Below are 26222 nucleotides of genomic sequence, written 5' to 3'. Positions count from 1 at the left end.
TTATACGCAGAGAGGTGACGCGCATCTAAGGAACCAGCCCTGAGAAAGGGGTGAGGAAGCAAGCGAGATGTCAATAGTGACATCTCTCATGGGGCTTCTCTTGGGGGTCTCAGGTCAGCCTTTGAGCCCTTCCTCACTCTCCAAATGCTGAGGAGGAGCGGGAGAACAGGGCCTCCTCCACTTCCCCTGAAAACTGCCTAGGCCAACAGCTGATGACATTTGTCTCCTACCTGTTACCCCAGCCTCGGGACCACATTGAGGTATCTGCTCTAGATAGGTGGCATCTCACCACTGCTGATTTCGAGAGGAACTGAGACAGAGTGCCCCCCTGGGCACAGCTGCTTGGGCAGAATCCACAACCACAAAGCATGAGCAAGATCCACAGGCACAGCCTCAAAGGAGGAAGAGAGCAGCAGGGAGCAGGCAGAAACACTGCCCACAGGAGGATCCTGCTGCGTACCTGCCTGGTACCTTCTCAGCTTTCCCAAAGCTCATCTCCAGGGCCCTTGCAAGCCCAGGCATTCACACTCAGCTACCCCCTGCACCCCTCTGGGGCCCTCATTCTCCACTTGATCACAGCAGGAAGTTGAGCAAACAGGCTTAGGAAGAGATAAGCTGCCTGATCACATCACTAAGCGCTCAACAGCAAGACAGAGCAAACAGGCTCAAGGAGGGAAATCCATGGCTCTTTTCAACTATGTTTTTTCAGTTATGATATGACTCTTTCTTTTGTTGTGGTTGTTTTTTTTTTTTTTAATTACCTCTTTACTCCGCTCATCCAAGATCTCCACAAATTTTGCAGGAAACCAACCTACAAAGAGTGGACAAAGACATAGACTCTGAGAAACCCCTACACAGAAAAGACCAGAGCTCACTGGAAGCCGAGAATAAACGAGAGTTCATAGGGTCCAACCCCAAAGAAGGAAACGAGCAGCCTCAAAAATCACAAGAATTAAGGCAACTGCAAGAGGAAGCCAATTACAGGACACTGCCCACAAGCAGCTGAGATGACATGCACCCAACCACCCTGTGCCAAGAGAAGGATGGAGCCTAAAGTTGCTGTTTGCAAGAAGTAAGCAGGTAGCTGCACCACTGCTCTCAGACCCTGCTTTAACATTCTCCTTGGCTCTGGCAGATGCTCTGGGTAACTGGCAGAGCCTTTGCTGCAAACATGCCGGAGCGGTTGCTGTGGATGAATGGATGCTCCACATCTGGCCCCACTCTCCCCAGTGCAACCCATCCTGCTCTCACCTCTCAGTCCATTCAGCTCTCCCACCCAACAGTGCTCATCCTTCTGGGAAATTATCTGAAAAACAGGGAGTAGAAAACACTGGTTGAAGAGAGCGCCGTGCCGGGAGGGCTACAGCTGCCCGGCTGTGTGTGCACAACGAGGAACTGCTTTCTTTCCAACTGTTTTGCCAACGTTCTCTTCTCATGCGTCCCATGGCTTTCAAGGGCAAAAAAAGCTACTGCGAACACAACGCTATCCCTCTTTCCCCCAATTTCACATGGGACATCCACAGCTAAAATACAAATGGATGCTGTTACAGTCTTACCACAGCTTAGTGCGCAGTGTTAAACCAGGACCCAAGTTGGACCAAATCAATGTTTTGCTTATCTGTATGGCAGCCAGGAAAGAGACTCTGTGGTTGCATTGAGAACGACCCACAAGACAACACTCACAGGAACAAACTGTCTCATCCCCAGGCAGCCCCCAGAAACACCATCTGCTTCCCTTGGACTCCTAACTGGGCTCTGAGCTGATCTCCTCCTCTCTTTCCCTGCAGAAGAGGCAGTGCAGCGTCCCAGACAAGTTGGGTCTGCATGGCCCTGCTCTGGTCCCTGACGCACCGTAATGATGTCATTCTTGCGAAAGCCCAGCTCATCGTCATCGTGGCGCTCAAAGTCCAGTAGTGCCTTGGCTCGTCGTCGTCGGTTGCGGGAACAGGCCACATAGTTCTCGTGGTCCCGCTGGTGGCTTTCCATGCTGTAGTCTGGAGTCAGATCCTAGCATGCATGTGGATGAAGAACAAAGAGGAATGAAAAGCAACAGATGATTCCCAGCTAATCTGCCAAAGCTTGCATGCCCCCGTTCCCAAATCTTTTCCTTCTCCTTCCCAAACCTTTTCTTTCTCTAGCAGGCTGACCACCTCTCAGCATAGACCTCCTCCAACCAGGGATGGATTGAGCAACCCTCACCCTCCACCCATTACATTTGGCATGTTCTTCCTTGAGCCCACATTCAGGAGCATTTGAACGGCCCTGTCCTATGGTGGACACTCAACACTCATGCGTGGAGGACACAGCAGTGCAGACCCAAGTGCTCCCACTCACAATGCTGCAGTTTTTGGGATCCACACACTGGAAGTGCCGTGCCACCTGGAGAATGGCCTCACGCAGGTCAGCCACTAGTTCCGTCTGTTTGATGTTCTTGGCTTTCAGTGCCTCCAGATCGTCATCCCCTGGGGCAGCCCACACAGCCAGGGGGAAGGGGAGGAAAGGAAAACAAGTATGAGGTATTTATTTTTTTGTTAACATTAGAAATCATTGATTCTGCAGAAATAAAAAAAAAGCCTGGCATTAGAAGTGCCTACCCGAAGGCTGTTACTTACTGCAAATCTATTCAATAATGTAAACAACCAATACCAATTTCACTGTCTCAAATTTTAAGGAGCTGGTATTTCAAACCACATATGGAACTGGAAGATATCATCTTTGATCTGTCTGGACAACTCAGTATACCACGGTACCACATACTACTTTGGAGAAGTGTCTACACAGTATATAGACGGCTGAATGGTGGGACACAAAACTAGGGAACTTTCAAAAATTCTCTTCAACTGAAATTCTCTTGAAACTGAAACAGCTTTTGATTGAAGTACTTCTGATTTTTGCATACCTCGCAGGCTGAGAGTATATTCTTCACTGAGTCTTGAAAAAGATGCGAAAAACCAAGACAGCCCACTTTCCTGTGTCAGTTTGGAAGTCAGAGTCATGACAGAAAAGCCACCACATACTTAAGACCTCGACTTCCCTAAGAGCAAGATTTCAAAGGTTTTGGGTCTACAGAAGTGGTCGTAAGTACAAAGAAAAAAGTTACCAAAGCATCTTTCAACTGTCACTAATTCCCCAGGAGTTTTGACAGCCTATCACTATTAATTTATGCAGAGAGATACCTAATGGGATGGATTCTTTATACAGTTAATGTATCTGAATGCCTTAAAAATTAGGTACGTGATGTTTGGGAACAATGAACCATTTGCTTTTTTTTCTAAAAAAATTCAGTTCGTTTTAAATTGAAAGTGTATTTCTTACACCTGTTTTTGCTCTCCCTATAATATAGTGAAGATGTGGGAGCTTGATTAACAAAATCAATATTTAAAACAACGTATTTTTCACACTGACTCCAACTTTTATACACAGCTTTTATGCAAGACCCAAGTAAATCATTGGCGAGCAAATTAGTACTCTGCTTATCTTCAAACAGCATTATAGAAACCGATACGAATAAAGTGTGGCCCCAGCTACACAGCTGCTGCAACAGCTATGTACACATGAAGCTTCTGCGTATTGAAAAGTGATTAACAGTATCTTTTAATCACAAGGGATCCTAATTAAAATACTAAAACTTTAGGAACATTAACAGAAGCACAAAATTGGATTTAAAATTATTTTTTACAATTGTCTTCTATTTGCTAAATTAAATTATTAGAGAATCAGACACAAAGAGCTTAAGAGAAAAGTGAACTTTGCTTCTGGACTAGAAAAACTTTAGGGCATACTTACTCCCAGTCCAAGCAATGAAAATTAACAAAACCTCCTCCTCAGTGGCCAGGGGTAGGAAATAAGAGCATGTAAGAAGTCTCACTACAGATTCACAGATACAAAGACTGTAAATAGATAGGTGATCACGCAGACGGTGGGGATTCCCAGAAATTTCATGTTGCTAAAACAGAATGTGAGTAAATAAGAAACTACTCAACCACAGCCACGCTAGCTCTGTGGGCTGCCCTCATTTACATAGGTCACTGATTCCTCCTGTCATCATTCAGTTCCTTCTGGCCAAAATACCGTGCTCTTCCCTCTGCACTCAGATCCATCCCACCCAAACACAAGGAGGAGATACAAGAAGGAAGTTCAACAACCTTTCACCTTAGAACGTACATAATACAGAGGAAAGAAACAGGGGTTTCCATCAGATGCACCTCACTGCACCCACCACGCCTGCATGTATGTTTCTAAAACAGGAAACCAGTGCGGGACCAGCCACGTGTGAGGAGGCTCTATTCTGGGCCTGCAAAGACTGACTAGCTGCACGATGGTGCAAAGGAGGACTAGGTCTCCTGCATTTCCTTCTTGCAATCCCTATCCAACAGGAAAAGGGCAACACGCACATCTTGTTCTCCACCAAACTACCTTTCGCTGTTTCTTCTTTCTACTCCTTCATTAGAAATCTGGCCCAACTCCTTGAATCTCAGCTAGAGAAAGCCCTGGCCAACCTGATCTACCATGAGCAGGGGTCTGGCTTTGAGCAGGAGAGGTTGGAGTACAAACACTAGAGGTCCCTTCCAAACAGGGCTCCTGGGATTCTACGACTCCCATCCAAGTCACTACTAAATCTGCATTCACTCTAAGGAAGAAGAATTAACTTCTGGGTAAGTTCTTACTCTCAACCCAGACAAGGGCTAGGTACCAGCTCTACACAGTAACTATCGCAGGCAGCAGACTTCACGGTTCAGGTCGTTTGCCAGTTCCCAGTATAAGGCGAATTTATCACATCCAAGCTCTCCTTCCCCTCAACTCACTATCGCTTCCATAAAGCTGCTCAAACTTGGTCAAGGAAACTACCTGAGGCACAAGAAAGATGTGTTTGGCAGCTAAGTTCCCTGCAGGTTCAGTCTGCACTGACTGTATGATAACACTACATATAAGAGGTCTGAGTTAAGCTTGCACAAGCAACCTTCCTGCATTTCTTCACTTCTGCATGCTTGACTTTACAGCTTCGTCGGTCTTCTACCATAACTTTTATATGTAATGCTGTATGTGCTTGTAGCAAGCCTGTGACAATATATCAGCTTCCTGGAGAACACCAGAAATGCTCTTCTCTGGAAAGATGCACTTTTAGATTTATTCAGGCCATTTCAACCACAGTAGGAACACTATTTGAACCCTGTAAATTCAGTATGTTGTCTTCCCCCGGAAAAACAATTTCTGTGGTGAGATGTGGCAATTTCAAGAAAGCTAACCAGTTGCAAGGAAAGTGATGACAGTGAGGCTTACAATAGAGAGGACTATTATGGAGTCCCAGAAGCAAGTTATGATTAAACCCATGCAAAACCTATTCTGGCCCTGTGCTTTCTGGACATCTGCTGGCTTAGCTCATAAGCAAAGAAAATCAAGACTCAAAAGTGTTCACAACATCAAACTCTCAGAGTAAGTAAGGGGGAATATATGAGTGATGTTTGTATTTATAAATTTTGATGAGTGACCATCCCGCCCTGTCTCAGATCTTCAGAGATGTTCCTGAACGGAGCAGACTAAGATCATACGGTCTGCCAGAAAATGTGTTTGATCTGTTGGTCAGTGCAAGAAGGACATTACAGCTAGGCTGAGCTACAGCCCGCTATTAGTCACCATTTAAGGACTAACCATCTAACCTAAAATTCACTTTCTGAGCTCAGACCAAAGCAAGCAAGTAGAAAACTGCACTTCTTTCTTCTCATCCTTCAGTTCTGGCTCCCTTCTCTTCCTTTGTCTCAGTGTTTCCCTGCTTTGCTCATTCCCCTCCCTCCTAGGCTGCTAGGTGCATCAGCACCATGTGAAAGGCGTGGGATTGCCCTTACCAAAAAACAGAGAGGTGATGCCAGATTTCCTACGCTGGGTCCTGCGCCGCACAATCTGAGGCAGAGGGGAAAGAGAGAACAAAACGCACAGATTAGGACAGATTTCAGAAATAAAATAAAGCAATCCTCCATACAGGTCAGGTCGGGGCAAGGGGTCCTGACAGCTACCACTGGAAGGGGCAGGCAAGTGAACTGGCAATTTTAGACAGGAGTTGTTCTGGTTCTAACACAATGAATCAGCTCTACTGCTTGATATGCTCCATATGCAATGGGTTATTTATAGCTCAATTATTACGAAAGCATAATTGGAGTTCAAGAACCAACCACCATTTGAGTGAATAATTTTAGTTCTAATTCTGCTTGTTGCCAAAAGCAGTTCTACACGTAATTATATATAAATTTCTAAGTGGATGCCTATTACCTTTTAGTATTGCAGGAGCGTCTTGCGATTAGCACGCAGACGAGCATCAAGAATGTATCTTCCACGCAGACTTGACAAACAGGAGCTACTACATCTGCAACTGCAGACTGTAGTCCAAGATTGAACACAGGTGCATTTTTTATTCAGCTTCTCAAAGGCTGCTGCTGTTTTCTGACTGTACCTTCCAGAGTTATTTTAGTGTATCCGTTTCTTACTAATGGATTAACTCCAGTTCCTACTCTGCATGCTGCAAACAAATTCTGCTGAAAGCATATGGTGTTTCTTCTAGTTTCCATTAATAAAATGCACCACTTTCCATCATAAGTCTCATTAATGATAATTACAATCAATGTCAATATCCTTTTCACCTGCAATTTGTCAACTAGGACAGATCTGGCAGCATTTCATTGGTACAGACCTCCCCCTCACTTCCCAATACCTTTTCTCCACTGGATGACACAGTCATCCTGGAGCCAAAATCCTCTCAGACAGGAGGATCTCTTGCTCACAAACAGCAATTGGGAGGAAACACATAAAGGAATGCCAAAAACTGAGCTGCAGAGGCAGATGGAACTCTGTGCACTCACTTTGGATAAATTGTTGACAGTGGTGCTGGAGTTGAGCAGCTGCCCTTGGTCAGCAATGAGGTAGGCCAAGTGTTTGCGACGCTGGGTCTCCACCGCCACATCTGTCAGCGAGCCAGCCACGCGCATAGCCTCCCGCAGCAACACATCTGCATCTTCGATCTGGCTTGGGATGTCCGAGAGCGTGTTGAAGATTGAGGCAGAGTTCTCGGACTGGATTAGCTCGTCCTCCTGCAAGGATGCAATCGTTTTGCCACACAGAACAGCGAGCACGGCTGCTACGCTCTTGGGGCTGCTAGATGCAATTTTACATTAAGTGTACAGCCTGGCCCAGAAACAATGCAGATACGAGATAATTCCATAAAAATTTCAGTAGGAGGAGTTCAAGCTACCTATGAGAGAGGAACAGCATCTTTTACTACTCTCTGCAGTGAGATCTGACCCCAAAATTCAAGCTGGCATGTTTATGAATTACACCATCCATCGTTGAAATGAAGTCAAATCAGCAAGGAAAGACTAAACAGAAGCTATTCTGCACCCACTGCCAAGACTGGGCACAGCAGGGATCTTGCTGGGGACAAGGGAATGGAAGCTGCTCGGTCCCACACACTACAGAGCGCCTACCATGTCAAACTGCCCCACCTTCCCCTCACTCCCAGCAGGCTCACCCTTGCCCTTCCCACAGCAAGCTGAACCACAAAATTATTTTTTGCATAAAAAGGAAAAGATCGGGTGGTTCAATGTAAGACAGCCAAACCAAATGTAGTCAGGACAATGGTAATCTCTTGGAGCATCCAACAGTGCCATCAAAAGTTCCCCAAATGACCCCAATCTTGGCTTTATATATCTGCTCAGAGATGGTGCAAAACCAGGAAGTATCTTGGTTTAGGTAAAATGGACCCTCGGGTTGGGATCTAGACCGAATAAAGGGGGGCAGCTGATGGGGTTTAATTATGAGGGAACAAATGAGGTAGGCAGGGGAAACAGCAGTCCCTGAATCCTGTGAAATGCCTTGGAAGTTCTTCACAGCCCCCAGTTCCGAGGAAGGCAGGAGGTCGTCTTCCAGAGCACATTCCCAAACCACACACAGGAAGCGCATACAAAACTCTCTTGCCCCTAAAACTCAGAATTAAACACTGAAGTACAACAAAGGACAAAGAGGAGGTGGGAATTACCTTCATACTGAGCATGCCCAAAGTGAGCTGGAACAGCACCAGAGACCCCTGGTAGAAGAAGAGGTCCCAAATACGTAGCAGCAGCTTGATGTGGACAACACTAGCGAAAGAGGTGAGGAACCAGTGCAAGGTAATCAAGGAGAGCTCTGCAAATAAAGATACAGAAAAGAAATATGACAAGGGAAGTCAGCCAGCTAGTGAAGATGGACTCTCCTAAGTGCTTTCCTCCCAGCCCAAAGATGACCATGCACTGCCTTCATGGCCAGGAGGTTTGCTCCTAGCCCTGCTGCTCTCCCTTTGCGAAACAAGAACAATAATTTTTGTCTGCATGTCACCCTGGCAAGAAAAGCTATGGTTTCTGGGGCACACTTTTACCAATGTCGTGCTCCTGGAGCAGCTTGTCCAAGCGGGGCAAGTACTGCACGATGAGCTGTCGCAGGACACGCTGGTCAGTTTGCACGCCCATCAGGGTGGTGCTGAAGTAGGAGGCAGGAACCAGTTCCTCTATGATAGCACACATCATCCAGAAGGCATCTTCCTCCTCCAAGAAGAGCAGCAGAGAGGCAGCCACCTAGGATTTTGAAGGAAGAAGAACTGCATGTCCTAAGAGGAGCAAAACTCTTTCCCCACTTCCTCAGATGGAGAGATGGACCAGTATCTAGGTGACCAACATCTTCCTTCCTCTGCAGCAGCTCTCCTGCAGTCTCCCACTGAAGTGATTTCTCCTCAGTGTAATGCCTGTCCCTCCCCAACAGATGGACTGAATTCTTCCACATTTTTGGACACGTGGTGCTACTCTGTTCTCCCTTCCCTAGGACAAACATTCCATGTGGAAGGGATTTCCCTTCAGCTCATCTGGAGGCCATAGCATCTGGCAGCACTGCCTCAAATCACTTGCCCCAGCATAGCCACCACAGACAAAATGATCCCTATCATAAAGCCACTCTGAAAGCAGGTTACCATGCCGGTGCCTTGGCAATATCCAATCTCTGGGTACAGCCAGGCAAGTCCCCGTAGTATCCTGCGTAGCCGTGGCACCCCGATACTGTTCATGTTGGAGAAGCAGGCGTTGCTGGGCATCGTGCGGAGCAAGTCCTTTTCAATCTGTGAGACAGCCATAAGCAAGAACAGGGTCAGCTAGCAGCCTCTGAACAATTGCCTTCTGCTCTCTGCACTTCCCCATGGCCTCTTGCCTCAGGGGACTCTGCTCCTCACACTCATGCGTAAATTGTTAGGCACCAAAGAAGATGACCCAAGCACCCTGGGTCAGTTTAACAGCCTTCACTGACATGGCAGAAAAAGCCAGTGCAGACGGTGACGTGGTGTCTCCCAAGAAATACTTGCCTAAACTCAGCCCCCAGCTTCACCACTGAGAATAGCAGGCATACTGGTTGGGAATTTCATCTGCTTTGATTTCAAGCAAGGCTTCCCAACAAACCTACCCCGTCAAGAAACGAACAATCTGGCTACCTCTGTGACAGGGGACTTGGAGGTGAAGAGCCCACAGATCTCCCTTGGGCAGTGTTGTTCTTCCTTCCAATCGTCTTGCTGGTGTTCAGAGACTTTGCATTTGAAAGAACAAAGAGAGTCCCTGGAAGCAGCTGCCACTACCTCAACAGAGGTGCATCTGTCAGCCTTTCACCCTTCACTTCCCTCAATGAATAGCAGGATGTTTGCCAGGATGCAGCACTGTTTTCTAGCCTGCAGGTACCATGCGTCCAATCACTTCCCTGCTTTCCTAGAAAGGAGGGTAGCTGCATAGTTGCTATTCCAACAAAAGGAGAAATATGCCCAACAGGATCAAGCTTTACCAGGATTCAACCACACATCCTCTCAACTGTCCCTGCTGCAGATGTTAGGTAGGCACCCCTCGCTCCTCACGCAGCAAATCTTGCCCTTTCTCCTCACTCCCTTATGCCCAGTCAGCACTAGGCAGTATCTCCTACCTGTTTGGCAGCAATGGTTTCATCATTAGAGCTGTTTTTCACGATATCCCGATATGACATCTCTGAATTCCTCTTCTTCTGCAAGGCCCCCGACAGGCGCATCCACAGCTGGGAGGAAAGGGTCAATAGAGTTAGGAAGCATCACTAAAACAGCCAGAGAACGCCATAATCTGGCACCCTCTGAACCAAGAGAAAGTAGTCTCGCTCCACTGTCTCTTAGTCCAGGCAGGAGAGCCTGCCCAGAACAGGCAGCACTCTTACCTGTGGCCTCATGCTGTGCGGGATGCCAGCTAGCACCAGGGAGCGCAGCTTGTCTGAATGTGGTAGGGTGACCTCAATTTTGTCCCAGGTGAGGTCGCCCACGTCATGGTTGTGTGTGAATTCCAGATGAGCCTGCCACTTGAGCCTCTGCTGCGGCTCCTCCGTCAGTGGGACCCCCAGAAGCTTGCTGGAGTTTGGCTCAGCACCATCTGCCTCAGCAAAGGGAGGAGAATGAAACGCAGACAAGTGAGAGAGGGGACAGCAAAGGGAACAAACACAGGGCAGGGTGGGGAGTAGGAAGACCATCTGAAGAAAGCATATGAAAAACATTCACATCTTCCAGCCAGAGCAAAGCTTGGTTTCTAACTGTCTTATCCATGCAGCGGATTTTATGGTCATAAGCAAAAGGGACTGGGGCCTTGAGAACTACGAAGCTGTCAGCAGGCTTCTAGTCTCTACTTACTCATGATTTAGAGCAGAGCGTGGCTGGAATTAAACAAGACCCTGGCAGCAGTCATCCTGCTGGGTTTTGTAAGGATCTGTAAAGGCTGACAAAAGCATAGCAAGCCTCAGAAGTGGCAAGCAGAAGCTATATGCTCATGTAAGTACTGAGGTGCAAAATGTTAACTTTGGGGGTATTTAATCAACAAAAACGCTTTAATAAAGACACTTCCAAATTCTCAATGAGAAAGCACCTTAACCTGAGGCTGGCTTTCTAAAACAGATACTTTAGCACAAGTACAGGTTTGACGTAAGGCCCTCTGTCCTTCATCATATAACACATCTCAACGATGCAGTCCAAATCTTTCTGCTGATTTTATAATGCACAGGTCTATCAAACGTTCTGGCTGAAGGAAATCACTGTGTCCTGTCCTCATCTCCTGGACGTTGCTTCAATGACTCCTCTATGACTCAAGGTGCCTCAGGGTACACATGCAAACAACTTCTGCCCTTGCACCACATGGCCTGAGCCCTGAAAACGTCCTCTCAGAGCACATAAAGCAATTCCTATGTCCCCCACTCCTTTCCCTTCCTCTTTGCAAAGGCAGCCAGCTGCTGTAGCTCAACGCCCAGCTGCAATAGCTCTCCACACCTCCTTCTATTTGGTTGCCTGCCTCTGTATCTTGCAGGAAAACCAGGATGTGGGTTCTGCCCCTAGAATTTGCCCTACACTTTGCCGAGCTACTGGGATGGGTAGAACTCATACTGCTGCCACTGACCTTGGCCACGAGTTTTTCATCAGACAGCACATGTCACTGTGCCTGCTATCAGCGCTTACAGTGCTACTGAATGTGACGGAGACCTCACTGTGAACTGGGAAAGTTGCCTTTCCCCAGCACGCAACTGCTAATGGAAATGGTAACTTCCTCTTGACTTTTCTCTCTCTCACCCGTGGCACAAGTATAAGGGGATGGAAATAACTTTGCTGCACAGTCTATGCTCCAGCCTCCCATAAGGCCAGCACGTCTAATGCACTTGATTACAATGGTAGGATACAGAAAGATGACAAAAGGTGGGTAGACAAAAGCTAGCACAGAATGGTTGCAAAATCACACTGCCATACTCGAAGCATGGGAAGGGCTGGACACAGAACACAATGGAAGGGGGAGGGATGGGACTGGCTTTACCTTCCTTATCAACTCGGAAACCGAATTCATCATAGCGGAACTCTGGCTGCTCGATGGATTCTTCTTTCTGGGAGATGTGAGGAAGAACAGACACTTTCACCAGTTTAGCACTGAACAACTGAACAGACAATGTGGACATTGCTCCATCCCACTACTGTGTGCACTGTGCCCTCTGAGCAACTAGACCCCTTGCCCTTTTACTTTCAATGCCTCCCACCACAATTCCCAGGTGGGCAGATCTTGCATGTGATTCCCATTTTGACTTCTCCATGGAAGTTGTGAAGCCCTGCCTTCACACCTGCACAGACTTTCCCACCAATCCTTTTCCCAGCAGGGCTTGAGCACAGCATCATATCAAGATCAGAACTTCCCACCTGGAGGGGCACACAGCCCTCCTCACAGAATCCACGCACATCAGCTAAAGTGGTCTCTACTGTCTGCATCTCCAACATACAGCCGTCCTCTGTTACCTCTGCACACATGCTGCAAATTCAGCCCCCTGCATTGCTCCATCTCCTGCTTGTTGCTTTCAGATTTCTCTGAAAGACAGCAGGCAAAACTGGGATTTGCACCTATGTAGCAAACCTGAATTATAAGCCAAAGGAAATTAAGGTCCATGACCCAAATCTCAACTTTCCTCATCTGTGCTCATGGTTGGCAACTGGGGTGTACACATTGGAGGTTGCAATAGGCTTTTTTTAAAGGAGTGCATGCCCTTACAGATACCTCCCCTTTCCTGCAAGCCCACCCGCCCTTCCTGTGGGGTCTTGCAAGCATTGCACCCAGGCAGCACCCAAGAAACATCTTCTAGCATAGCTCCACAGTAAGTTTCAACCTGCTTCACTGGGCTCAGCTGCCTTCAAGCAAACACTGTGGGTAAGTTACAAAATTCCATGGCTGCTTCCTTCCTCCCTGCTCCCCCTACCTGGTGACAAGTCTTGAGGCTAGCATTTCCTGCCATGCACAAGCCATCCAGAGTAGCTTGATGGTGACAGAGACTCCCTTGAGGGTGTCAACATTTTTACAGTGGAGCAATAGTTGCAAAACGGCAGGGCAATAATTCACAGAAGTTACTTTGTGCTCTGCAAGATCCTCTTGCAAGAGCCAGCATGCAGCCGCAAAACACATGAAGTTTAAGTTGCAAACGAGCATCCACAACCAAACCACTGGAGGAAGAGTGCATCTCTTCCTCCTTTGCCCTGTGGCTTTCAGAGACCACCAGAAATCACTAGGTCCCTTTACTTCCGTGCAGAGCCAGAGAACACCCCCTCCCTGCCCCACGCCATACCTGTGTGTATTTTGCCAGGATCTCCTGAGGCCAAATGCTAGGAGTGAGTGCTGAGAAGGGACCCCCAGCAGAGGGAGTGTGATGGCCTAAACAGAAAGAGATCAACATATAGCAGTGAAAACCTGGAAGATTCCCTTAGAAGCACACTCGATACAGACTGTTCCAGCAAGAGAAGGACACTCTCAACAGTTTGCCACTACTCTAGACATTCAGACAGCTCCCACTTCACCAAGAAAGCAAGTAATTTCAGATGTTTTTTTTTCCTTATCATCAAGAAAAAAAAGCAGAAAGGCAAAACGGAGTTCCCTCTAAGAAAGAAACGTACAGGGAAGAGAAAGAGTTCCGTGGCATCATGTGATCTTTCTTCTGCTTAGAAAAGCTGTGTAGTCAGTGCCAAACCAGATGAACTACTACCAAAAAATTATTATGGAGAAGTAAATGCCTCCTACGGAGGCATTGACCCCAGCATCAGCAGCACTCCAGCATTCCCCAAAACTTTGTCACCCAGGCACCAAAATTGAAAATCAGAGCCCTCAGCAAGATGCTCAATTGCTTCCTTTCCTCCAGAAGAGCTGGGATATTGTCAGATCACGTATAGAGAGCTGCAGCAATGACAGCATGCCTATCATCTTGGCTGTGTTCAAGATAAGCACCTTTCCAGTCTCGGTAGTGTCCTACTGAACAGCTTCCCTTGGAATAAAAGCAGACATCAAGTTCTGCAAATGAAGCAGATAAGCACGTCCCAGGTCTTCCACTGTGCCCATCACCAGGAAAAAGGTTTACTTGGCTTTGAAGTATAGTATCCCGCAGGGTTATATGCCCTGAAATAAAGGCCGTAGCTGTTTAGGAAGGTTTAGACAAAAATACAGGGTGGGTGAGTGGGCCACTGTAAGAAGCAGGCAACCTAGTTTCAATAAAGCTTATATTTCAGTAGTCCACAGATGAACTCCAGTAATTCTTCAGCCTTCTGCCTGCCCTAGAGCTACCATTGTACAGCAAAAATCTCTCAGCTTTGCCTCCACTTTGGGGCAAATCTTGAGAGAATAGAACCAAGCAAATCTTATGAAAAACAGGGAAGGCAGACTACATTTCAACCTCCTCCTTCCTCTGTGTTCAATGGCTGAAGCAGCTTCTGCAGGCTTCAGCACAGGGTAAAAGAAGGAACTGAGTCCACTCTGAGTGAAAAGGCAGCTGGGTCACAAAGAGTGGGGTCATTTCCTCTTCCCCAATTTGACCAAACAGTATGTGAATGTAAAGAATGGCTCTTGGAACAAGTAACTTTATTTTACTAAGTTGTAGCTGAAGAAAGAACAAGCAACCAAACAAGAAGATACTGTGTCCATTTTTGGCTGCTCACCTGACATTGCGCTAGGGAAGGCTGAGTAGCAGAGGCTGCCAGCAGGTCCAGAAATGCTGTTCTCAGAGATGGGAGGTCACTATCCTGTTATAAAAAGGAAAAAAATATAACCAAATTAGTGACGAGAGAATTCAATTAGCATCTAAGAACACAATGGGGACAGACACAATGGGGACAGACCCTCACACACAACTTCCCCAGGAAAATGAAATCCCTTAGTATGTAAATTCCCCATAGGAAAATTAAATTCCAGAGACTGGAATTTCCTCTTTGTTTCATACCTACCCATCAGCTAGAAAGAGCACACTGACATTTACCAAATCCCTTGAGACAGTAACAGCATGGCTGATAGAAAAAAATGTCAGAAATCAAGTCAACTTTCATTGCCTTTTCCATCGCATGTTGTGAGTCCCTCATTTAATTACAGATACTATATGGAGAGTCCCATATTTAACTATGAATACTAAAAAAACACCTTGTACATCATCATTCTCTGAATATACTGCCCATGGAGAAGGGACTAGAGTGGTGAAAAGTGTACAGGGGGGTATCATTAGAAGCAATAAGCCTGAAAGATTTTAGGGGTAGCATCACAAAAGCAAAGTATATTAGGCTGTGCAATACAGCTCCCTGAAGGGAGCTGGGAAAGCTTCTGACAAGGATTTTTTGTGATGAACTGGACTAGGATATGGACAACACGCAAACTAGTACCTCTGCAATGAGCCAGGCTACTCTAAACTGAATCTGGTGACAGAGCTCAGATGATGAAACAGCCTGCATTGCTCCTCTCCTTACTTTCCCAATACCAGTTCACAGCAGACTTTTATAGGGCTTTTCCAGGACAACAACATAATAGTTCAGTAATCAGAGAGAAATATTTTGGACTTTAAGATCAACCTTGTAACTGTACGTGGGAGACAGCAAGAGCCACCTCTACCAAGCAGATAATGCCAGTGCTGGGATGTATCAGTCACTCGCACTTATTTGGGAAAGAACCTGACAGAAACTAACATTTGTACATCTGGAATGGGTTTTCCAGCTTCCCCTTTTCAGTAAAGCTACTTGACTGGAAACTGCTAAAAGGAGGGACCCCAGGGATTTATCCAGCAGTCCCTGTCCAAGTTGTTTATAGTGCTCAATAGTACAAGGTTATATTGCCTTTGCATCTCAGTGAGCTTTTCATTGAGCACTTGCAGCCTGGAAGTGGCTTGATACAGCACTCCAAGATAAGCAGCTGTAAAACACTGCAAAAGCATAAAAAGCATCCGTGTCTGAGAACACAAACGATAAGGCTTCTGCCTCCCAGATTTAAACAGTTCTCTGCATGAGAAAAGCTGGCGCAGATGAACAGACACCAACCCTCAGGGCAAAAAGAAAAAAAACAACACAAAACCAATAAACAAAAAAAGTTCATCTTTTGTTTCCGAGAAGGAGCAACCACACAATGGCCAGTCACTTACCCACGAGTTCTTCAAATGCTCTTCTGTCCTTCCCACCACCCTAGCCCCACTTGTTCTCTTAGCACCACCTTTTCCCTCAGCAGCTGAAGGTGTTATACCAAGAATTACAAAATGGGCACCTGCACACTCATTTTACATGGGAACGCACACAGCACGCACACCACGCAGGTAAATTTGCTGACAATACTGACTCCCCTTTCAACATCACTGTGAATGTATTTTGATGCTTTTTTTCAGGCTTATCACTGCCCTGTGATCACAGCCTGTTCATGACCCTGCAATATGTCCTTCTCCCCTCTCTTCTCTCAGCCCAGCGAACCCTGTTTCCAGTGTCTTTTATTAGGAATGCAGTCGCTGTTTCAGCCATGTGGCATGTCTGCCATGCTTCTCATTACCTGTGCCTTGAACCCGTGCTTGGTACCTCAAGCCTGTGATTAGGGATCCCCCTCAGTCATTATTAACCTTCATCCCATGCACAACCACTGCTGAACCAACCTGCTGCAGAGGAGCCAGGCCAGTGTGTTAGGCACATAGGTGAGAAAACACCCCATAACAAGGGAATTAACCACGGTGCTCGGGAAGCAGGGCAGGAGAATGCTGAGGCCAAAAGTCCCTCCTCATACAGGTGCAGCAGAGGGGAACACCTTCCCTTGTCCACGTCACCGCACGGTGGCCTCCACCTTGCTGGAGATCACTCCCCTGCCTGCTGCCTGCCCTCCCATCCCTGACGTTAGAGCACTGAACTTGGTGGGCAGGTTTTTCCTGCCTCTGGTTCCTATAGAAACCTTCCTGCAAGCACCCGTCTGGGACCTGGCCCACAGAGAAGCTCACCTTGCTGCTGGCACCCCATGCGGAAGGGCAGGGTGCGGAGTGTGAATCACACCAAGAGTCGGCTCCTGCTGTGGCACAAGGAGGTGGTGCGCCAGGGACTGTGCCAGGTGTCTCCAAAAGAAGGTGCCAAGGCCACTATGTCAGCCCTACAGGTCTCCACCATCCTGCTTTCTGCCCCCTTCCCACTCTACCTCCAGTAAAGCATCACAGGAACTGGGAGGAAGGTTCCCTGATGCAGCCAGGCACCACCCAGTGCAAGCCAGGAGGAGGAAGATGGTATCTGGCAGATGGGATTGAGATAGTAAATTCTTTTTTTTGACTGAGGCATATAAACCTAAAGCATCTTTCCAACTCTCCTAGCCAGGAGACAGCAAGTAACAAAAGGGGCTCCCAAGAAGCCTGTGAAATTCCATGCACAAAATCACTACAGCTAACTTAGCTGTGTTATTTGAGCAGTACACACTTTTGAAAACGAGGAACAGTAAGGGTTACAAAGGAAAAAACACATTAGATACGAGAAATATTACTGGCACTTCCAAACCCTCAGAAATCTAAAATTAAAATCAGTTTTTACCCATGCATTAAGACGCATCTCCCATGTTTAAGGGCAATTTAAGTTTCCTACCCAAAGCAATTTTGGTCACGCAACAGGTGACCAAAGTCTTTCACGCTTTTGAAAAGTGTGAAAAGTATTTTTTGTTAAAATTAAAATATTATCTGTTATTTGCAGCTTTACTTTTTTGAGTTCAGGCTCTAAAACAAACCACACCACCATTGATTCCAGCCTGCTAGAAGACAGCTACAATGACAGCGTGTGTACCTGAAAAAGACGGCTGCAAGGGAAGCACACAGTCAGCATCAGGTACAGCTATTTGAAGCACTCCAGCTGCAACACCTTTGTCGGAGTTGCAAATACACGTGGTGCAGGATTATATCCAATTAGTTTCTTCCCAGTGTAGGTGTCCTTTTGAAATCGATGTTTGCAAAGGAGACCTAAAAATTCACTTCCACTTGGCAATATGAAGCCTCCTCTGGACACACCTGCTCTTCCACACAGCTGTGATATGAGAGATTTCAATTACCTGGCTTCTTGCAAACACCAGATAACAATCTCCTGCTGCCTATGTTGTACTTGCTTGGCCTCTTTTGCCATGTGATCTCCACTTAAGCCTGCTGTGGTAGCTGCTGGATGTGCTAGACGTGAAATTGCACTGTCAGGAGCCTTTCAGTAGGATCTTTCTTTCGGGACAGAAACACCTTCCCAGGAGCGTTCTTCCTCTGCTGATTTTAGCAACAACAAAATAAGAATCCACCAAAAAGCCACCAAAAAAGCAATATATCTCTAGCAGATAGACTCTGCGGAAGACAAACATTTTACAAAGCAAAGTGTTTGTATGCTGAAAACATGACAACATGTAATTACGCAGGAGCCGTCAGTGAACATCGTCAGAAGGAGCAGAACAAGCATAACAATCATTCTTTTTAGAATGACTTTCTTCCACTGTCATAGGAACAGCATATGCAACACTGCATGTGTTAAATCCCACTACCATCGTGTCCTGGTTTGAGGTAATACAGAACCAACTTTCTGTTTGGTAATTTTATTTCTTAGCTAGGCCTCTTCTAACACTCTGCAATTAACAGCATGTTGTGTCAAAAGCGGTTCGCTCAGAGCGATAAGACAGTTTGTGCCAAGGAGTGGTATGCAGAGAGGCTCTTGCTCATACTTATTGCTGTAACAACCAAGGTCAGCTAATTTCATTATTTGCCCCATTGGAGGGTCGGAAGGGGAAAAGCGTAGAGGGGTCCCACCTGCAGGGAGGAGCAGACAGGACAGGTGACCCAAAAATTGACCAACAGGGATGTTCCATCCCATCTGCCCCATGCTCAGTATAAAAGCTGAGGGATCAATGGGTCAGCTCTCTTCCTTCAATGGCTGACGTCTGAGGAAGACCCTGCCTGTTCATCTGCCTTTGATCCCGATCCGTGCGCTCCTGACTCCAGCTGTGGAATCCAGTTCCCACCCGTCACTGAGTCCAGTCTGGGACTTCCCCAGTGCCTGCTGGTGACGTCATCCTGGGAGCTTAATACGGTTTTGTGTATACTGTTATCTATTTTCATTATTTCCCTTTTTATTTTATTATTAACATTTCATTAAAGTAGTTTAGTTTCTTCTAAACTCATAAATCTCTTTATCTCTCCTCCTCCCCTCTGTGTACGAGAGGTTGCGGGGGGAGCATCTGTTGCCGGCCATTGGCCAATTTGGCCAAAACCACAACACACCTCTGGACTGTCAGCTCGTTTCCACTGCTCTCTATTCCTGTCCTTTATTGAAAAAAAAAAAATGGTTTGGAAAAGGGAAAAGCAATTGCAAAGCCACAGTACTCATCCAGAGGCCACACGGTTAGGTGTGGTTCTAGAAGCCTCTTCCAGCTCAGCTTTTAAAATCCCATGCAGATTGCACCCAAATTAACATTTAGACCAACTCTTCCTCTTGCAGAAATCAGACAAAAATCAGACCCTACGCTGAATCAGGCAGTTCATTTCTGTCCTCTCACACCTGGAAAACTTCGTTTTCCTAATTAAAATTCTGACTTGCCCAAGAGGAGCTCTCGGCTGGAAGCCCTTTGCCTTCCCTTCCCCCACTGGTTTCTCCTTCAGGTCAGGCAAAGGCATGTCCCGGAGCTGCAAATGCCATTAGTCCCACGAGTCAATATTTGCTTTGCAGGTATACAGTCAGAAGAAAACTCCAGCTTCACAAACAAGTACAGCCACACACCTGACCAAGGGGCAGACAAGATGCAAGTAATTTCTGTCCCTCGCACCCTGACACCCTGCCTTTTTAAGTGATGCAGAATCCCACGCACGCACCGACACGCACCTACTCCTGGTTACGGAGTCAATAACGGTGTTGGTCTTTCCAAGAACTATCCGTTTAAGGCTTACAAACCACAACCAGCCTCTCCCTGCTTTGTGTGTTGTGCAGCACACTACAAACGCAGGAGGGAGGTGATGAGGTGGTAGCCTTCATGATCATTTTCTACCACATGACTTGGAATAAAAAGTTAGGGGACTTTAGCTGCCCTCAGGCAATTTCTCGTAGCAAAGCAAATGAACCAGAGATAAAATAAAAGCCTACGGGTAGGCCTAGGAAGGGGGACGTGAGACTTGGGAAGCAGCAAAGGTGCTTATACCTTATAGCAGCCTTCCAGTACCTAAAGGGGGCCTACAGGAGAGATGGGGAGGGACTCTTTATCAGGGAGCGTAGCAACAGGACGAGGGGGAACGGCTTTAAATTGAAAAAGGGGTGTTAGATTAGGTATTAGGAAGAAATTCTTTACTGTGAGAGTGGTGAGACACTGGAACAGGTTGCCCAGAGAAGCTGTGGACGCTTCATCCCTGGAAGTGTTCAAGGCCAGGCTGGATGGGTCTTTGAGCAGCCTGGTCCAGTGGGAGGTGTCCCTGCCCATGGCAGGGGGGCTGGAACTAGACCATCTTTAAGGTCCCTTCCAACCTAAACCATTCTATGATCCTATGAAGGCTGTGACAGCCTTCCAGAGCCAGGTGGGCAGGCACAAAGGACAAGCTGCTGACAGTGTTATGTGGCTGACTGCAGAGGCATCACTCAGGACTCCAGTGCTGACCAGTCACCAACTGGGATCACATACCAGTGCCTCCTCCCAACTGTCCCAGGGCTTTGATAGAGCAACACATAACAGAGACAACAAAAAGTAAACCGGAACTCTGTGTCTCCTGCCATAAAGCACCTTGTAGGCTGCTGGCCACGTTGGAAATGTAATTTTGTGCAGAAATGTAACTAAAAGGTGCTTCCATGCAACAGATCTGCTCCCTGCACTGACTGGTGTCCAGCAAGTCTGCCTGCTGTAATGATGGAGAGCCCCAGTGCAGCCGAAGGTACTGAGACATTTCCAGTTTACACAAAAGGAACAGAACAAGTCACTTCCAGTTTCACATCCTTTTCATCTCCATTTTTTAAAGTATGTGAAGAAGCAGAATCCTGGTTCCTACAACTTACACATTGGACAGACAGACCACAGCTAAACTTCCTGACTGAAGTTCAACAAGTCAAGTTTGCCTCTGAAAAAACCTCTACAGAACACCTGCTTAAGTAGAATGTAGATATCCTATATATCAAGATGTATTTTCTTTTCAGAGCAGAACTGCTTTTTATTTATCTGGGTCCAAAGCAGACAGCTGATCTTTTATGAAGGAAGAGGATGAATCTCTTACTTCTAAAATCTGGAGATAACAAAGGCTTCCCCCATGCGGCTCATGACAAAAAAACCCCACAACTAAACCAGAACCAAACTTACATGTGGCTCTGCTGATTCTCTGTGTTGCTAGCACAAGCTATCACACTTTTAGCCCTGGAAAGAACAGGGTGTCTATCTTTACACAGCAGAGACTCAGCGCCTGCTAAGCATGAACTGCAAAGGTTTCTGATTAGTGTCTAAGGGGGCCCCAAACACGTCTTCCATGAGAGTCAATGTCTGCACAATAAACAGACACTTTCACCCAAATCAGCATGGTGCAGGAGCAGGGTGCTTTTGCAGACCTCTGCATAAACTCATTTTCCCCGAAACTCTCCAGAAGTAATTTTTACCTTCTGGTCCATTGTCTTGGTTTGAGGTAAAACAGAGCCAACTTTCTGTTCGGTAATTTTATTTCTTAGCTAGGCCTCTTCTAACGCTCTGCAATTAACAGCATGTTGTGTCGAAAGCGGTTCGCTCAGAGCGATAAGACAGTTTGTGCCAAGGAGTGGTATGCAGAGAGGCTCTTGCTCATACTTATTGCTGTAACAACCAAGGTCAGCTAATTTCATTATTTGCCCCATTGGAGGGTCAGAAGCGGAAAAGCGTAGAGGGGTCCCACCTGCAGGGAGGAGCAGACAGGACAGGTGACCCAAAAATTGACCAACAGGGATGTTCCATCCCATCTGCCTCATGCTCAGTATAAAAGCTGAGCAATCAATGGGTCAACTCTCTTCCTTCAATGGCTGACGTTCGAGGAAGACCCTGCCTGTTCATCTGCCTTTGATCCCGATCCGTGCGCTCCTGACTCCAGCTGTGGAATCCAGTTCCCACCCGTCACTGAGTCCAGTCTGGGACTTCCCCAGTGCCTGCTGGTGACGTCATCCTGGGAGCTTAATACGGTTTTGTGTATACTGTATCTATTTTCATTATTTCCCTTTTTATTTTATTATTAACATTTCATTAAAGTAGTTTAGTTTCTTCTAAACTCATAAATCTCTTTCTCTCTCCTCCTCCCCTCTGTGTACGAGAGGTTGCGGGGGGAGCATCTGTTGCCAGTCATTGGCCAATTTGGCCAAAACCACGATATCCATGAACTTCTGCAAGTCTGCAAACTGTTTATAAGATGTCTGTGGAAGGTATGTCAACTCTCCAGCTTCTGTCGGATCTGCAAAGCTTTAGGTGTCAGGGTTTGCCATTCTCTTGGTGAGGTGCAAGAAAGGTTAGACTCAGGTCACACTCCTGGACCTCTGTTTTATTACTCTTTGCTCTAGTATTAGCAAAAAGCCATCAGATTCACCTAGCAGGACTCTAAGGGGGTCTCACTTTGTTTGGCTCCAGAAAACGGCTTTTTAAGGAAAGTATATCCCACAGCACTCAAGATTTTCCTCCTTCAGGGCTCTCTTTCCAGAACTCAACTTTCTGAAGAGGCTAGTAACACCCAAAACACCTCTCAGGACTGTTTGCAAAGCTCTTATCTGGCGTGTAACGTTAGACTACTTAGGTCTTGCTCCTGCAGAAATTTATAGGCAGAGATAACTCAGAGAAAAAAGGCAAAATATACAATGATCATTAACATTTGTAACAAAACAAGACACCCCCCACCCCCGCCCTGATAGTTCCTGTTTCTGGGGATCAGGAAGATTTCTTCTCCAGAACAAAAGGGCTGTCGGGTTATGGACGTTTTCTCTCATCTCTGAATCATCAGGTACTTCCCAGCCAAGAAATACTGCACTGACTGGGCAGTGACAACAGTTCTCGTAGTCATACTAACATCAATATGCTATCTTCTGTTCTTCTATCTCATAAAACAACTGTGTTTTCATTTACTCTCTCAGATACTTACCCTGTGTAAGCTTTAAAGGCAGCACAGAGCTTAAACAAGTCTTTGCATTGCTGACGATACAAACCTGAAGTACCAACACCTCCCAATCTCTTGAGGGACATTCGGGACACTGAACTCATGATGTACAACAAAGCTATTTGTCTACTTCGTCCTACTTGACAATTGCAAAATCTCTATATCCTATCCATTTGAGCTAGGATAGGATCTAGAATTACCAGTGTGATACAGATCATCAAATAGGATCACCACTGATTTAGCTAGAAGAACTACAGGACCATTACACCAAAATACAAGCTGTTTTACCTCTGTCACTGAAGATAAAGGGCAATATGCCTTAGGATTTATTTTTTTGAAATTTTATTTCCTTCCCATGTTTTGCTGAGAAGTTTGCAATTAACAGCTAGGAAGACAGCTATCGCCCCACTCATTTCCAAAACAGTTACAACTTCAAATGCAGTATAACTTGGGAGGAGTGAACTCACCAATTCCTTTGTTAAAGCATCCCGAATACCAAACACGGTCAGCAGTTTTGCAACACACAAACCAATTCACTAAGAACGGGACTGCGGCTGGCAGCTCATTTTGTACAGATCCCTTAACCAATAACCTCTACTGTTACCGTGCCACCTCAGGTAAGAGACGTTGATTTTTAAAAGCTAAATATTTTGATTATTACCTGTCTTTTAAGATTGTCAAGGTCCTTTAGAACACTGATATTTGCAAAAGATACCATCTTGCAGGAAAGCAAGCAACAGGTTAAAAGCACAGCAAAGAAGAAAAACCTGAATGACATCAGCAGAGGCCCCAAAATTAGAGAATCATTTCAGCCCTGGGCAGGTGTGCAGTACCTCCCTCACCTCACCAGCTGCTCTTAACTCTATCATGCCCTGACCAGTGCACTTCCTCCAGAAATATGCTCCTCCTCTCTGCTGCCCCTCATGGATTCCCTTCATCGACGCGTTGCTATGAATGACGTCTCCCTGAGATTACCAAGACACATTATCAAAACATCATCCTAATCAGGAATTAAGAAAGGTGGCACCGTCATTTTAATCTGTTAAATACAGAATTAATGTAACTTTATATTAACACAACACTACCAGTCCCCACCCTGACCTCTTTAATTACACGTCATGCCTCTTCTCACATCCTTCCTTCCCTTTTGATTTGTGAATTCTCCAGGGTAGGAATCCAACTTTTGTTTCTGCATAAAGAAAGCGACACACCGAGCATACAGATCCGGAAATACATAATGAAATAGATCTTTGTTCCAGTGACTGTTTCTTTCCAGGACACCACTACAGACTCTGTAGCAGCTTTAAATCTACTCTAGAATTCAGATTATCCACCAAGCAACTGTATTCCTATCAACATCTCGGCAAAAGCACAGCAGTGCCCCACTCCTGCTAAGCTGATGGTTCCCTCTTGAGCGATTTTAAGATTCAGCCTCTCACTACTGAACACCTACTGCTCTTCATTCCAGCAAGACTGCTTCTCTCTCCCATCTATTGGCACTAAAGGATCCTTCATTTCCTCAAGGCACTTTTACTACTTTATTCCTACCACTTCCCCCCCCCAACATCACAGCAAGCCTTGCAGAGTAAGGCTGAGACATCACGAAATAGAAAGCTATGACATCACATAAAACCCCCCACACCAACAATGAAATCTACTCGTTTAGAAGGAAAGTACCTGCCTAAATTCAGACATCCCGCCAAAGATTAGGAAGGAAGCAAAGCAGACACTGAGAAGAAATTCTTCCTGTCGCATCCTTACCAGCTCTGTGAAACGACACCCACTGTCCCGGAGCCCGCAGATGCTGCCTCCAAAGGGATTTAAATCCCTGTCACAGCTGTTCTTCACTCCCTTGAATTCACATCATCAGGTATGAGGAATTACATTCATCTCCCGACTTTCTTCTAACATTTATTACAGCTGGCAATCACCGGGCCTGCAACGTGTCTATCTATGCCCGCTGCCAAGAGGATACTGCCATATTTCCATCCCTGTTTCGTGACTGTTCCTTCCCGCCCCCCCAAGCCAGACAGGAGACAGGCTTCTCTCTCCTCCGGGGCACCTCCGAAAAGATGCAGGTGGGGCGGGCAAATGAGGGTGGCAGAGCTGGACGGACGAGACCACCAGAAAGCCACGGAGAGGCGAAAAAGCAGGTTACGAGAGAGGCATATCCCGGGGAGCAGGAGGCAGCAGGGATGGAGGGGAGTGGGGAGGGAAGCGGGAAGCAGGCAGAGCTCCCCCGCGGGGAGAACCGTGCCCCAGCCGACCCAGGGAAGGCTGGCGATGAAGCTCTGCACGACATGAGTCACTCGCCGGAGCCCAGACCCTGCGTCAGCGCAGCAGGTGAGCGGCAGCCTCTGCCCGGGGGGAGCGGAGGGACCCCCCTGGCCCGGCCCGGCCCGGCCCTGCCCGGGGGGAGCTGAGAGCCGCCAGGCCCGACCCGAGAAAGGGGAGCGGAGACGCGGCCGCGCACCCCACGCCCCACACACAGCCCCGGCAGCAGGGCCACCCCAGCGGCTTTAGCCGAGGGGCACCGCCGTAGAGGAGGGGGGTGAGGTCTGCGTGAGGCGCCTCACAGGTGGCGCGCCCAGCACCGGGCAGCCCGACCGCCGCGGAGGGAGGCGCAGGGCTGACAGCCCCGGCGGGCGAGGGGCGGCCCGCCCAGCCCTCCCGCCTGCGTGCAGGACACCCCGCTTCCCCCTGGCCCAGCGCTGCCCGCCACCTCCCGCCGCGACCGCCCCGCCGGCTCTCACCTCCTCCCCTCAGCGGAGCCCCCGCCGCGCCGTCCCCACAAGGCGGCCGCCCGACCCCGACCCGGCGGCCCCACACGCCGCTCCGGAGGGGGCGGCGCCGACGCGCATGCGCGGCATCCGGGCGGCGGCGCGGGGCACTGTGGGGGCTGTAGGCCGCGGCGGGGCCGGCGGACCCCTGGAAAGGGGTCTCTCGGCCGCGGTGACGAGGCGTTGAGCAACAGCGGTGGCGCCTCCGAACGCGGAGGAGGTGGGGTGGCGGGGGGCCGAGGGCTGGGGAAGGCGGCGCTCAACCCCCGCCCCGTAGCAGCCGGCGGCTGGAGAAGCTGCTCGTTTCTTTTCCATCGTTCAGGTCTAGATTAATTTCTCCTCCGAGCAGGGCACAGCCCCACTGCTGCTTCACGGGTGGCATCCATCGCTGGCGCGGGCTACAGGGGTACGCGTAGCAGAACAGTCTGGAAGAGCGATCCGGCCTCCCCAGTTAGTCAAGAGCTGCTTCTGAAGCCCGTGGTGGTGGTGGCCCGCTCCCAGTGACCAGGGCGAGGG

General features: G+C 47.6%; 1 protein-coding gene across 2 annotated transcripts in view; it reads right to left on the bottom strand.

Annotated features, from left to right (window-relative positions):
• Positions 1 to 25936, bottom strand: part of SGSM3 (small G protein signaling modulator 3) — a 31442-nt gene extending 5506 nt beyond the window's left edge. Inside the window, exons 1-15 of one of the 2 annotated variants that reach the window (XM_063322500.1) lie at positions 25680 to 25936; positions 14504 to 14587; positions 13147 to 13232; positions 11859 to 11925; positions 10231 to 10439; positions 9970 to 10077; positions 8984 to 9127; positions 8399 to 8594; positions 8024 to 8169; positions 6852 to 7079; positions 5844 to 5898; positions 2335 to 2462; positions 1852 to 2007; positions 1252 to 1306; positions 762 to 811 (exon numbers count right to left, since the gene is read on the bottom strand). In XM_063322500.1, the coding sequence (XP_063178570.1) occupies positions 762 to 811; positions 1252 to 1306; positions 1852 to 2007; positions 2335 to 2462; positions 5844 to 5898; positions 6852 to 7079; positions 8024 to 8169; positions 8399 to 8594; positions 8984 to 9127; positions 9970 to 10077; positions 10231 to 10439; positions 11859 to 11925; positions 13147 to 13232; positions 14504 to 14510 (1635 nt within the window). In that variant the 5' untranslated portion in view covers positions 14511 to 14587; positions 25680 to 25936. Of the gene's footprint in view, positions 1 to 761; positions 812 to 1251; positions 1307 to 1851; positions 2008 to 2334; positions 2463 to 5843; positions 5899 to 6851; positions 7080 to 8023; positions 8170 to 8398; positions 8595 to 8983; positions 9128 to 9969; positions 10078 to 10230; positions 10440 to 11858; positions 11926 to 13146; positions 13233 to 14503; positions 14588 to 24687; positions 24932 to 25679 lie in introns of those variants that run through there. The other variant, XM_063322501.1, reaches the window with a different exon arrangement.
• Positions 25937 to 26222: the final 286 nt, after the last annotated feature.

The sequence above is a fragment of the Chroicocephalus ridibundus genome, chromosome 1, assembly GCF_963924245.1.
Source record: "Chroicocephalus ridibundus chromosome 1, bChrRid1.1, whole genome shotgun sequence".
Classification (NCBI taxonomy): domain Eukaryota; kingdom Metazoa; phylum Chordata; class Aves; order Charadriiformes; family Laridae; genus Chroicocephalus; species Chroicocephalus ridibundus.
Note: the sequence above shows the minus strand (reverse complement) of the source record. Positions and strands in the feature narration are given on the sequence as shown.